Genomic DNA, 15,644 nt, shown 5'->3' on the forward strand with positions numbered 1-15,644 from the left:
GTTTTGTTAACATGTTTTGCTATTTGCGGTTGTGTTTTAGTTCTATGAATATGATGTATTTTATTTTGCGCATGGCACCTAATCTTCGAGAATGTTTACATAACAAACAACGGGAGAGTGTATAATATATTGACAAAAGGTTGTCGCCAACCGACATCGCGACTGCGCGACAAGTCCGCGTGTAAGCTTTGGTAAAAACCACTGAAGCGCCTATCTGCATATATTAGCCACCGCGTAACTTCAGATCGTAGGATCGTAGAAAAGCCAATCAGAGCGCGCGTTTAGATGGATACCGGACCCCGAAAAATGAAACTAGGTATTTTGCATAAGCATATACACATGATTGAGGGCGTCAAATTTGCCTTTTTTTCCCTTCAAGTGACGTTAGCGCAAAAGCGATTTTTCAGGCCTGAAAACTCGGGAGTTCCGAGAACCGGGCGTCATAGGTTCCTTGAAGAGCCCTGCATGGCATCGAGGCCAAGCCAAACGCGAAATGAGTAGCAGAGGAAAGACGGCTTGGCAACCACTTCGATATCCTACTCCAGTTAGCCTCTTTCTCATAGGCATATTAAGGCAGGTCCGCACACTGCCCGAATTTTGTTCAGCAATCGCGGCCAAGTAATAATGCAGTCGGCGAAGTTTAGCGGGAATGACACGATTTACAGGCGAGAGATTTTTAAACCGCAGGTGTACCTCCCCCCCCCCCCTCACCATGTACTTACCCTACTGTTAAAGTTTTATCATAAGGTCCATTTCTAGTCTGTTTTACAGTTAGAGTAACCTTCCCAACATCTTCTGTGACAGTACGGGTGGCAGGTCCCACGAACTCTGTAATAACTATAAGAGAAAGTCTTTTTGTAAAGAAGTTCGCGATCGTAATTGCGAGCGTGATAGGTGTCATCATAATCGTGATTGCGGGCGTGATAATTGCGATCATGATTTCAGTCATGGTTATATGCTCATTGTGGTCATGATCGTGATTGCGGTCGTGATTATTGCGGCCGTGATTGCGGTTATGATAATCGTGATTGCGGGCGTGATAATTGCGGTCATGATTTCAGTCATGGTTATATGCTCATTGTGGTCATGATCTTGATTGCAGTCGTGATTATTGCGGCCGTGATTGCGGTCATGATAATCGTGATTGCGCGCGTGATTATTGCTGTCATTATTTCAGTCATGGTTATGTGCTCATTGTGGTCGTGATCGTGATTGCGGTTGTAATATTGCGGCCGTGATTGCGGTCATGATAATCGTAATTGCGGTTGTGATCATTGCGGTCATGATCTCTGACATGGCTATGCTCACTGTGGTTGTGATATTGATCGTGATTGCGGTCGTGATCGCGATTGCAGTCGTGATTGTGATATTGCGGTCGTGGTATTGATCGTGATATTTTGGTCGTGATATTGCGGTCGTGATATAGATCGCGATTGCGGTCGTGATATTGATCGCGATTGCGGTCTTGATATTGATCGTGATTGCGGTCGTGGTATTGATCGTGATTGCGGTCGTGGTATTGATCGCGATTGCGGTCGTGATATTGATCGTGATTGCGGTCGAGGTATTGATCGTGAATGCGGTCGTGATCGTGATTGCGGTCGTGATATTGATCGTAATTGCAGTCGTGATCGTGATTGCTGTCGTGATATTGATCGTGATTGCGGTCGTGGTCTTGATCGTGATTGCGGCGAGGTATTGATCGTGATTGTGGTCCTAATCTTGGTTGCTATCGTGGTATTGATCGCGATTGCGGTCGTGATCGTGATTGGGACTGGTCGTTTATTAGGCCCCATACGGTCTCACCTAAAACAACTTTCCCGTCCTTTTTTGACGTTACCTCTATCGTCGTCCTCGATAGTGGCTGTGTGCTCTGGTAGTCCTATTTCGGCGATCGGGCTACTGGATGAAATACTTATCTTGAACTTTTCCTCTCCTTCCACGAGACTGTCGTTGATGGTAGGTACCTTGCATTTCATGGTGCTGTTATACTTCGTAAATGTGACCACTTCATTGGTTACCACTGTAAAGTCTGTACCAGAAGTAGCCGTGTCACCGGTTGCAGTACACCTGTGGATTTAGAGTTAGGAAAATCGGTGAAGATACTTTGATACTAATGCATAAGCACTAGCGACAACACGACATCCTTTTTACTGCAAAATCTTGCGCAATACCCAAATGGCCTTTGCGAATTTCTCCCCATATCGTATCATGGAATCTCATCTGGAAATCGCTTTGTGCAGTATATGGTAGTCCAATCATAAAATGCAACTTTTTCTTGCGATATGGACAAAGTTACGCAATAACCCAAGAACCTTTGCGCCATAAACCATCCTTCTGCATAACTTAAAACACAGATAAGTCAAGATATGTCAATAGGTAACTTGAACCGACCGGCTCATAGAGAAAGATCATATGAGACGAATTATCATTTTGATTGGCCAATTAACGTGTGATTATAAAAGTATGGAAATCGGACCTTGATTAAACCGGAAAAAGTGTGATTCCTTTTGATGTTTTGAGTTGGTTTGGAAGACCAAGGATAGCAGATTTAAGTTTGTCAATCATCATGGACTTTATTTAAATCATTTCTATCTGTCACAAAATGGCTTAAAGGTTGGTTCTAACTTGGACGTAAGCGTAAGCGGAAGGCACGTAGTTTTCCGATTTTAAATAGAACATAAGCGCACGCGGAAGCGCAAGAAAACGCAACTGCTTGATTTTCTTGCGCTTGCGCTTGTGTTTGACCGATTCTCACTTGTGTTGCGCTTCCGTTTGAGCTTACGCTTGCGCTTGCGTCCTAGTGAGAACCAACCTAAACTGTTGAAGTTATATGTTTTTTTATTATAAAAGTTCAGTTTAGAATCAGTGTTAAGACCTGGTTATTGAGGAACAGTTTTCTTTTGCCGCCTATTGAAACTAAGGCAAAACCGATTCCAGTCCAATTCTAAGTGTAAACTTATTTCAAATAAGGTCGACAACAGGAATATGGGAAAAGGCTAGATAAACAATGTTGTCTGTTTGCTTAAATGCGTCCATTCACTATTTCACAAATAGATCGCATTTTTGCGTGCGTCTGTCCTCTTTTTAGATGCACAGATGACGTCACAGCGTGTTATAAACAAAAAAGTACACAACGAGACTATTACCGTTTTATAAGAACATTGCAAAATCCCTCCTTAAACAGCGCATTCAAATGGAGAAGAATCTAATAATATGACAATTATTTCTTGCAAAATAAAAAAAAAATACTCGCCATCCCCTTCCTCCAGTTAAAGCTGCACCTCCCCCCAGGTGACTTCTTAAAAAAATCTGACTACTTACTTCAATTCTATTGTTGCGTCACAACCTTCGCACTGCTCTCTGATAATAACGGCCTCATACACTTGTCCCTCGGTGATCGACCCTTTCGGTTCGATACTGAACTTGGCTGAAAAAAGTGGCGATTGATCAATAAATAACCTGACGCACTAGAGGATGATGCGGGGCTTCCTTTTCCCTTTCAGGGACGGAAAGACAAGGACCGAGAAGCGTCATTGTCACCATGGGGACGGAAAGACAAGGACCGAGAAGCGTCATTGTCACCATAGGGACGGAAAGACAAGGACCGAGAAGCGTCATTGTCATCATAGGGACGGAAAGACAAGGACCGAGAAGCGTCATTGTCACCATAGGGACGGAAAGACAAGGACCGAGAAGCATCATTGTCACCATCGGGACGGAAAGACAAGGACCGAGAAGCGTCATTGTCACCATGGGGACGGAAAGACAAGGACCGAGAAGCGTCATTGTCACCATAGGGACGGAAAGACAGGGACCGAGAAGCGTCATTGTTACCATGGGGACGGACCATTGGAAAAGTGAAAGGGGTGGGGGAAGGTCTAATTAGTCGTTTAGTTATTTTTTTGTCTGGATTGGGCTGCATGCATTTTTTTCAGGCTTTTCATCGTATATGTTTTTTTTGTTTCTTACCCCCCCCCCCCCCCCCCGCCCCCTTAACTTATAATGGCCCGTCCCTTACTTCCGGCGGGCCGACGGAAACGTAAATCGTCCAAAGACAAAATAATTTAATAGAATCCGCGCTATTTAACAGGCCATTCTCTCGAAATTCTCAGTAACATCCTCAAAGAAATTTCCAAAAGACACAGTGCTTTTACGATTTTGAAATAATGTTGAAGAATTATTGGATGAGGATAAGGATGAGGATGAGGATCACTACAACCGAATTCAATAATTGTTCTATTATACATTGACTCGATTTGCAGAAACAAAGGCCGCCACTTCTCACAATCGAATCTTCGCGCCCTAGGCCTAAGATGCATTGCGCGCGTTGAATCACCAATCTGCCAGCTGATAATTCACTTATTTTGCGTGATTCTCAAAATAAAGCGCGCGCTCTTAGCCAATCAAAATCGACAGTGAGCACAATGTATAATAAAATAATTTGTTAAAAAAATTGTATTACTAGTATATAATATCAATATAATATACTAATTATTTATGAAATAAATATAATCTAAATGTACAGTCATATACAGACATATAAGTGTTCGAATGCACTGTTTTTGTTTTATGTCTCTCTTGAGGGTGCGGAGTTTTACCAAGTAACAAGCACATTCATGCTGACTGGGATAGTATCGGGGTATAACGATTCTCAAGCCATTTGTGTGACGTTCAGGCAAAGAAAATACCCCTAAAATATTAGACAATCGTAATAGGTATCAAGAGAGTATGTGGTTGTACTCTCTAGTACGTAAACGTAGTTACTCTGGTATTCTTTTTTTTATTTCCTATGCCACTTTTAAGGTTTCGTGTGGCTAGTAATGTGACGTCACCTTGGCTATTCCCCAAGCCCCTTTAGCATCACGGCATCCTCGGGGACCCAGGGAGTTGTAGGGATCGGGGATACAGGAAGCGGGCGAAAGAATGAGGAGGAAATGACGTCTTTTCCCCCTTTTTCTTTCGTCTTCGCGTCGCCCTGGGTCCCCGAGGATGACATCACGGCCAACCGAACAAGTCCCGAACAGAACAAGGAAAATTGTTTTGTATTTTATGACATGGCATGGTATGGTATGGTATGGTATGGTATGGTATGGTATGGCATGGTATAGTATGGTATGGTATGGTATGGTATGGTATGGTATGGTATGGTATGGTATGGTATGGTATGGTATGGTATGGTATGGTATGGTATGGTATGCTATATGATGGTACGGCATGGCATGGTATGGCATGGTATGGTATGGTATGGTATGGTATGGTATGGTATGGTATGGTATGGTATGGTACGGTACGGTACGGTACGGTACGGTACGGTACGGTATGGTATGGTATGGTATGGTATGGTATGGTATGGTATGGTATGGTATGGTATGGTACGGTACGGTACGGTATGGTATTGTATTGTACGGTACGGTACGGTACGGTATGGTGTGGTGTGGTATGGTACGGTACGGTACGGTACGGTACGGTACGGTACGGTACGGTATGGTACGGTACGGTATGGTACGGTATGGTATGGTACGGTACGGTATGGTATGGTATGGTACGGTATGGTATGGTACGGTACGGTATGGTATGGTACGGTATGGTATGGTATGGTATGGTATGGTATGGTATGGTATGGTATGGTATGGTATGGTATGGTATGGTATGGTATGGTATGGTATGGTATGGTATGGTATGGTATGGTATGGTATGGTATGGTATGGTATGGTACGGTATTGTATGGTATGGTATGGCATGGCATGGTATGGTATATGATGGTACGGTATTGTACTACTCACCTTTATCGTCCATATTAATTGTGATATTAATAGTAGATGAAATTATTGTTGCATCAGTTGAACTAAGAATCAGTTGAAAAGTTTCAGTTTCTTCAACATCATCGTCATCGAAGATGACGAAAGTAAATGACTTTTCACTGTCACCATCTCTAAAGACGACGTTTTCGACGGTTGTTCCATAATCTTTTCCTTCTTCAGCTGTGATGTCTTTAGTAGAAACTCTGTGAGTGTACAAGATTAGAGATGATGAATGGCACAACATTACAATAAAGAAACCGAACTAAAGTGGAGCATAAATTACAAGGGGCAGCGATGGGTAAATCCGAGACTTGCCGAGGCGCCGAGACGCGCATTTCAGAATCCGATCCGAGACTTTTGTCCGATTTCGGAATCCGAGCATGAGACTTTTGTCAAATTTCTCTGGTCTCTTAACAACGGGGCCCAAGCTTGTTTTCGAGCTTGAGGTATGCTCGAGGTATGTCATTAACATGAGTTGAAAAAAAAGGAAAGAGTTAAAATACAATCTTGCTACAGTAGCTAAAGTTTCTGTTTAGAGTTACATAACGTACATATATAAAATTTAAAAAAATATACATAGATTATGACTTAAATATTTTTTTTATAATAATATATAAACATAAATAACTATACTAGATATTATTGTATGTACTAAAATGAGGAGGGGGCATATAACAGTGCTCAATACAAAGGTGTAGAGCGGGATATATCTTGGTTTGTAGGAAAAAAACACGCGAACTACCGTTTCATCTCTACAAGCCTGTTTCGTGGTTGCCCACTCATTTATATATATATATATATATTCATTCATTCATTCATTCATTCATTCATTCATTCATTCATTCATTCATTCATTCATTCATTCATTCATTCATTCATTCATTCATTCATTTATTTATTTATTTATTTATTTATTTATTTATTTATTTATTTATTCATTTATTCATTTATTTATTTATTTAATTATTCATTCATTGATTCATTTATTCTTTCACAGATTCATCGTTGTTCCCTTTCGTAACATTTTTTCAACTTCACCCCTTTTCAATCAGGAACATCATTAAATCATAGCGAATAAATCCATAGGAAGATTTTTAAGCAGATATTGGATGGTGAAAACTAAATAAACCCAACTTAAAAATTGGCGATGCTATTTAAAGTTAAAGAGCGAAATGTTACAAAAAGGAACACCCTTTAGGTTTCAGCCAACAAAAATACAGAAAAACCGAAATCACGCTGTATCGTCGGGATATATCATCTATCTGGACTTTAGCATACCCCTCCTAGCTTTCTAACCTGCTTTGATTTGCGTAGAATTTTCGAGGCTTCAAGACCGTGCTAAGATGAATGGACTTTATGGTGACCCGTGCCAATCATAACATTCAAATTTAACGCAGTTAAAGTCACCTCACAAAAAAGCGTAAAATCGATCGAATTCTTCCGCTTGAGGCTCAACTCGTTGTACGCATAGAAGGATAGTTAAGTAAGATTCTCTCAAAATTTGGTTACATTTCACCTAAATATAAACGATTTATAAAGAAACCTCGAGCGAAATTGGCCTCAGACGCGAATCCAAAAATACTCAAATTTTGGCAGTTTCTATCCGGCCTGAGAGATTTGAAATAAATACCCAATGAAGCGGTGGATCTTTTTGCTTATGCATGTATAAAAGAGATCAAATATTGGTGAGGAACATGTCCAAGAAGTTAACAAGAACGTAGAAGAAATTGTTTTTTTGTTTTTTTTTCCTGGACCCGCTGAAAATGCTTAAATGTTACAAAAAGGAACATTTTAAGGTGCTATAACCAGTGCAGGATAAAAAAGTATTTTATTTAAAAAGATTTTTATTTATATGCAATTCTAGGTTTGATAATGTTTTATAGGTCTTTTCATAGCAAAGAAATATATATGTGAGATCATAATAATATTTCATTGAATTATATGTCAGGTTACGAAAAGGAACGACCGCGAAAATCATGTCTCTTTTAGTGTAACAGTTATCAGAAAAATTAGGTTTATTTATGTTTAAAATCATGGTAAAACAACTAAAAACTGAAGCAGGGATAGACAACCATTCGGTTCAGAGAGTAGTTGTTACTATTTTCATTTTCTGTGTTTCAGTGAAAATCTAGTGACATTTTTAACAGCTTTGAGAGAGCAAAATTTACCTCCCCCTCCCATTAAGGCATTTAAATCTGAGAAACCGGACCAAAATATAAAAAAAATTCACTACTTTTTAGTTTTTGGGAAACCTATCTTTTGAGAAAACGGTTGTCATGGTAACATGGAGCGTCTCCTCTTAGCTTCTATGGTTCAGAAGTTATAGCAATTTCCTCGGAGGGGGAGCTTAAAGAGCCCCACCCCCCAGTCTGAATTGTGTTAAAAAAAATGCCCTAAAAACCACCAGATTCCCGCAAGGTTTTGTGATAAGAGTACTTTGACGGTGAATATGGAGGGAAAATATCAAAAGTGAGACTGATGCTTTGAATTTATAAAGGCAAAAAGTTGTATAAATTTGGCTCCCTGTGGCTTTTTAAAATAAAAATTATTTGCTAGAATATCAGCCATAACTTAATGAGGCTTGTTGGTCTATCAACCAGAATTTACATACACTGTTGTATACGCCAAAACTTGACAAAAAGCCATTGTTCTCAGGCAGGGAGGCAGACATAATTTTTAGGGTGCGTTTTATAACACATTGACCCCTCAACCGGCCTGTACTGGCTTTGGAAAGTACCCACAATCCAAAAAATTCATAAATGCTAAATAAACACAACAAGATGAAGATACTCAGGCATCAGTCTAAGGGATAAATGGTCTTGAAGATATGCATCTGACCAAGGTGATAGCAACTACTTTTTAGCCAAATAATAGCTCGGGTTCTTTGACAAACTTGAAATCATACAAGGAAAAAAACATGATCACCCCTGTCAACAAAATGCTCAAAATACCACACAAGGGAGAGAGATCAGCAAACACAGCTCAAGACACAGATAGACATCATTATTCTGATCCTCCAGGTCCATTTCCATGGTATTAAAACACAATGTCCACTCCTCGAAAGCTTGTGAAACCACTTGTTGCTTGATGATTTCAAAGCATTCTGGGAGATCCGGGGGAAAATTCACGAGGGGAAGGCAAGTCAGACGGTCTTTTCACACCAAAGCCAAGCAAATTAATTCCAGGTGATACAGACCCAGAATAGCAGTGTAAACAATTTTGGAATCAATTTGGTTTCGGAAAAGACAGCTTTTAGGAGAGCTGTGGTGATTCATTGGAAAATTATTTTCTTATCCAGGCAAAGCCAAACAAGAAAAAATCACCATGAATCCACCTTTGCTTGCTAATATCCATAAGCACAGCACTCAATTATGCCCCAATAGACTTCATAATGTCCTAGGACACTTTCCCGATATACTCATAGCTGTATTTTTTATGAAAAACACAAGCAACTATCAATTTGTGCTCGTATAGCACAGCGACAAGAGATTAAAAATGGGACCGCAAAGCACTGCTGGAAAGTTAGGATACCGCTGACTAGGAAAAGTGTTGTTTGACTTTGACGGGCTGTATAAAACTAAAAAATAGGACGGAGGTATCTGTTTTCAGTCTGTTTTTTTTTTTGGAAATTCAGCTTAAAAATAGCCAGAAGTCAATGGGTTAAAATGTCCCCCAAAAAAGGACGGCCGAGCCTCAATTGAAAATTAGACGTTCTTATAAAAAAAAAAAGTGTACATAAAGTATTTTCAGACATACTTTGTATATTATATCTCGAGCCTATAAGCCTATTTGCTGTTGTTGAGGGTTTGCTTTTTTGGCAATTAGCCATTATTCTCTTATATTTGTAACATATAAAGAAACCGTTGTCGTTTTAGGGGTCTGGTACCGAGGAATTTTAGTATCTTTTCAGAAGCTTTCTCCATTGACTAAAGATGGTCACAGTCACTTTTTTCTCTTCTGAATACAATTCATAAAGTTTGCGAAGCACCTGCGGAACGGCAGCCCTAAAAACGACTAGAATCGTGCAGGTTTTCCAAATAAGGAATATATTAGTTTCCTTTTATGGAAGTGACCGCGTCTGGGAAAACGACAATTTTTCGCACTTGCCTTGTGTTTCCGATAATGTTGAAAGCTCCTTCTTCGATTTATACCGCGAATACGATGGAGATATCAAAGAATTATTTGGTAAATATGACGACTGATGATACGATGTTTTACGGGGTTTGCTTATCATGGCTTTCGAAGTTTGTCATTTGATAATAAAAGAACTCGGATAATTAAACTAGCCCCTCGCCTAAGGGCAAAGTGAAAGGTATTCAAACAGCCCAAATACCATTACCTGACGATTGTACTGTAACGGTTTATAAACGCAATTGGGCGAAATAACTTTATAAAGGGAAGACAAACCAACCGAATTCTTAAAATGACGGGTTAATAATAAGCATTCAGTAGATCTCTGTGTTATTTGATGAGACTTGTGTATAAAGGGAAATGTAAAATCAATCCGAATAATCTCATTTCTTTGCCCCGCTTCTCGGCCCTTCTAATATCAGACATAATTTTTTTTTTGATACTGGGTTTGCAATATTTTATATTTAGAGTCTATTTTTTACACAGAAATGTCCAGTCCAGAACTATAACTATGATTGCAAATTAGTGCCCAAGAAATAAAACAAAATTGATTGCTACATCACACCCACAGAGGAGACACAGAGATTCTTTAGAAATCAGTGGGCTTCAGTGAATACTGCAGTGTACTTACATGCAGAAGCTATTGCTAGGAAGAAGCAGGAAATCATAAATTCTGTATAGTTCACTATATGTTAATACATGAGCAGTAATCTTTTCAGTAGCTATTATCATGGCCTTCACTTAGACCCAAATAGCTTACTGGGTATGTACCGACATGCAGCTCGGGGTGGGCACACGGGTTGTGCCCCTCCCACTCAACCACCAAAAAGTAGTCTTTTTTAAAATATACTTACTTCCCATAATATCTATGACTGCACATCCCCTCTACATCTAATTAGATTGCTTGTTATGGTTATCAAACTTCACCTTTCCTTTTCTTGACATACAATGCCTTTGTTAAATAATTTCTATTGTTTAATAAAATAAAGACTACAAACAATTTGTTTTTGTTCTATTTCTCTTATAAAACAAACAGAGAAACCATGAAACAAAGGGTTAATGATTAGCCAAGAAAGTGGCTGCAAAGTAAAGAGGGTCTTGCATAAATCTGGCTTATGGAAAATGTGCAAACCGCCCCACTCAAATCTAAAAGAATATAGATTTAACCCTTGCAATTGAATGACCAACCAATCTATGAGCTCGAGCACTTCACTTCTCCATGAGAACTTCTAGAATAAATAATAAAAAGAAGAGGCCTTTTGCATTGTTTTACTGACAGGAATTGTAATAGTGGTATTGTCGGCGTACAATTATGGGCTTTCCCAAATTCAAGACATCCTTAAAATAATAAAAAGAAGAGGCCTAAGAATAGAGCCTTGGGAAACTCCACAACTTATCAGACAGGCACCCATTAACACTTCACTGTTGAGACCGGTCATGGATGTAAGACTTTAATTTTTTAACCACTTTAATGTATTGTCTCGTATTCCATAGCATGATAATTTGCTAGGAAGAATTATCAAGAAAGACTGCAGGGTTTACGAGGCCCAGGTCAATATTGCTCGTCCAATCTAGTAGGGCATCAAGCTTTACTTGATGTAACAGTCGAGTGGCATGGGCGAAAGCCTGATTGGGATGCGGATAAGGGTTTGTTTGTAGGGATATATTCGTATAATTGCTGGAAAATGAGTCTTTGAAATAGCTACAATGGGTAGTAACGGAGATGGGTCTATAGTTATTAGGATAATATTTCTCGTCTTTTTAAAAATTGGCAAAACCCTAGCCAGTTTCCAATCTTCGGCTAAAATTCCTAAGTCCATGGACTTATAAGTAGAACAAAGCGTCTCAGCTTCTATATCTGATGCCTCCTTCAGAAGTATTTGGCTGGTATTTTATCCAGTTTTCATAGCGGAAAGTAGCTTATTTACCGATTAATGGTAAACATATTATCAATCGGGAGTCGAGTCGAGTCGGGTCATGTAATTACGAAAAGATGTGCTGCTTTCAGGGAGATCTGTCAACAATCTTTTGGTCAACTGAAGTAAAGTGGGCATTATCTGAATTATTTAATGATAAAGAGAATAATAAAGAACATAAAACGCGTTTAGACTCCGACCGTGAAAAGCGAGGCTCTGAGACCCATAAAATTGTGAAAATCGAGACTTGGGACTTGCTTAAAAAAACGTCGAGATACCGAGAGTTTGCGAAACCTTTGCGAGACCTTTGAAATTTAAATTTCTCACCCATCGCTACCCCTATTGTTAAAAAACGAAGTCTCGTTTTTTGGTTGAGACCGGCCATTGCATTCTAAGGCTGAAAAGAGTATTCAAAAATACAATATCCAATGAATTATTAGGAAGAGAATAAAACAAATGATCAATAAATAAGGTTCATTATGAACCAGTTCGTTTCTGCGTTTTAGAATAAATCAGACTTATAGAATCAGAATATTTTCCTTCATCATAGCCTCGGTATGTCTTTAGCAATGTTCTTAAAATTTGGTGAAATCTAAGGCTGGACGTTCTTTGAAAAAAAAAGTGTAACTTCATATTCGAGATTCCTAAGATTTTTGCCATGAAAGTTCTAATATGGCGGTAATTCTGTGGAACGTTTTCTACCAATCGACTTTGACAATCTACATATACCACGGCGACGATATTTTTTATATATAAATGTTACTTACGCTACGGTGTTTTGTCCTGAAGAATTCGATCTTGAGATTCTCGCAGATACAAGAAATTTATCCTCATTAACAGTCATTGTGCTTTCTACCCATCCAATATCCACAGCTAAAATAAAATATGAGAATATATGTTTTTTTTAATATGTGACGACATCTCTTAGTTCCCCTACATTTTAAAAAGGTTCTCTCTCTCTCTCTCTCTCTCTCTCTCTCTTTCTTTCCCCTCTCTCGTTATTTAAAAATTTTGATGCAAATATTGTTTTTCAAGTAGCACCTAAAGGAATACAGTTATGTGTCAAACTTAGATAAAGGCAAAGGTTAACGCGAAGTGGCTAAAAAAGTCAATCGTTAAAAATCGATATCAATACAAATCGATAAAAATCATCGAATCATTGATTACTTTAATCAATTGCAGGCTAAATAACCTATAACATGGAAAACAGTTAAACAAAGTCAGGTCAAGTGAACTTGGTTATAGCTAGTCTTCACATCACCTCAAACATTCTAGTGACCACAGGGATGATCGTGAAAACAACTACATATAAACTGGTATAAATAGGGAACATTGTATAGTTTAGTATCTCACTTGATAGTCACTTGATTGTAAACGTTGGTCGTAGACAATTGTTATTGATTATACGTAGCACGATGTGTTAGTAAACGCTGTTATCGTGCATGCGATAAGTGGTAGTATACTTGTTTCGATATGACTAATATCTTGTGTTAATCTCCATGTTTTTTTTTTTTTTACTTTTTTTATTGATTTCACTTGGCCGGGGTTCATATCATGTTAACTCCAAGCTTTTAGGCATAATTGCCCTTTCCATGTTTGATTGTTTGTTTGTTTTTCCTACCTGAAGTATAAAACGGTCCAAGAAGAAGTATAATCAGAAAAGTGGACATCTTTCCTAGTTCGTCTCTGCGCTCACTTAGTGACATGGTCTCTAATGATGTATAATGGATAAAACGATATATTGTATTCGTTGCTGCTTATGAACACGCACTAAACAAATTTACATACTTTTACACGCCCCAAGCTATTACTCCTTCGTCGAATTTCTTGATATATACAACACAGCAGAGAACGAATTGTTCACCAAAATTTTTCTAAGTGCTAACAAGAATCCGATTTTTTTGTTAAAATACTCGTTATTTTCTTCAAACAATGGTGCTTCTTTATCTTAATGCATTATTAATCTCACCTGAGGTGTAACTAAATATACGCCTATTTTAAATAAGGTTGCAGCTTGGAGAATCTTTGTATCGTAACCCAAAGTGCATCATGGGCATCAAGTAAATAAGCAAATAAAAGTAAAGGTTTCAAAAGCTTTAGAATTCTTGTCTATGTTCTTATAATCATCCACACGACTTTCAGATACAAGAATCACGAGGATTCAGCTGTGTAAACGCTACCTAGAATCATCGCGGGTTACGACAAATGGATTTTCGGGTTCAACCTTTTTTGAAATAGGTGATAAAAACAAACGCTAGCTTTAATGACTATAATCGAACAGTAGATGCCACTTTAAAATATCTTGACATTGTTTACTATTGCACCAAAAGCTTCGTATCGATTTATTTTCGCATTCGTCAGTATGCCAGTATGCTAACGCACAAGCTCTTCATTTCAAGACACTTTTAGTGATCAAGCCTTCCAGAATATGAAACTAAAGAAGCATTTGATTTCAGGAGCCTCTTCGGCAAACTCAATGACAAACTCAAAAGTCATGTCTTGCTTCAGTGACTTCATATGGGTGCTATCTGTTATCACAAGAAAAGACTCGTCCCTTATTTCCCAGACATAAAAGCAAATTTTTAATAAAATGAAATTTGAGAAATCTTGGCAACTACGATATTCAGCCCCGTTTGCTCGATTTTTTTTGACGGTTCAGGTTCATAAGTCTCTGATGGTGTATTATTGATGAATGATCAAGATTCACAAAGCATTTCAAGGTTCTGACTCTTAACACACACATGTTATATTCATATTTATAGTTTGCACCGAAGACAGATGCAACAATAACAGACTTTTGTGTCCCTGTCAATACTGACTAATGTTTCTACGCTTTCTTAACCATTGAAGATCCGAATTGTAAAGTGAACCCTGGAGGCCTTTTAGAATGAGGCTTAAAAGCATTCCTCCGATTTCTTCACCATGACATGAAACGATCCGAACAAAAAAAAATCCAGCCAACTAAGTTAGTCAGTAGTCTAATGTAAAAAAGAAAATGCTTTGATCTCTCCATAAGTTCTCGGAGGCGAAATAACTTTAGTATTGTGCTTCCAATAATACAAAAAAAATCCAGTCAACTAAGTTAGTCAGTAGTCTAATGTTTGGCCTTTATGGCTAATTGTGGCAAAAAAAAAAAAAAAAAAAAGAAAAGAAAATGCTTTGATCTCTCCATAAGTTCTCGGAGGCGAAATAACATTAGTAATAATACAAAAACAAAACAAAACAAAAAACAGGTTTAAGCTTCTACCGAAGTAAGTATATCAAAGATTTATTCTCGTCATGCAAAAAAAACGTGGGTTACTTTCAGATTGAGGATCTCAATATTTCCCTTTTATACAATATACGTTGAGATTTATCACATATTTGCTGAAAACATGAACGGAAGAAAGATAGATATAAAAAGGAATTCATATTGGGGTTTGGCTCAATGACAAAGGGGGAGGGAGTATTTTTTTGTTACATACGGCTTACTGGAAGCCAAAAGAATGGGGGGGGGGGATGGTTAAACCCCCTAAACTCTCCCCCTGTTTCTTGACACTCACATTAGAAACTCGTTTTTTCCTGATGTGGACCTGACCGGACGGTGAACCTACTGTTAAACGATTAAGATAGTTGGCGAAGACCAAACTTTCTTAACTATCACTAGAATTCTAGCCAGCTCCCATTCGGAAATGTTTTATTTTCGAATATTGGGAATTCTGTGGCGCGCGCGAGAGCCGAGTTGCAATGGGGCGAGGGTGCCAAGAAGTGATTTCTGTGCGATCCATAGAATTCCCAATATTCGAAAACAAAA

General features: G+C 38.5%; 1 protein-coding gene across 1 annotated transcript; it reads right to left on the reverse strand.

The window, feature by feature from the left end:
• Positions 1-758: 758 nt before the first annotated feature.
• LOC116610731 (adhesion G-protein coupled receptor V1-like) lies at positions 759-13,792 on the reverse strand. Its single transcript, XM_048731586.1, has 6 exons — positions 13,640-13,792; positions 13,473-13,562; positions 12,619-12,724; positions 5,787-6,007; positions 3,325-3,430; positions 759-2,070 (listed from the first exon to the last, which is right to left on the reverse strand). Exons 2-6 carry the CDS (start codon positions 13,555-13,557, stop codon positions 1,803-1,805), a joined length of 786 nt encoding a protein of 261 aa, XP_048587543.1. The 5' UTR covers positions 13,558-13,562; positions 13,640-13,792; the 3' UTR covers positions 759-1,802.
• Between the last annotated feature and the right edge of the window lie 1,852 nt (positions 13,793-15,644).

This window comes from Nematostella vectensis, chromosome 8, assembly GCF_932526225.1.
Source record: "Nematostella vectensis chromosome 8, jaNemVect1.1, whole genome shotgun sequence".
Classification (NCBI taxonomy): Eukaryota; Metazoa; Cnidaria; class Anthozoa; order Actiniaria; family Edwardsiidae; genus Nematostella; species Nematostella vectensis.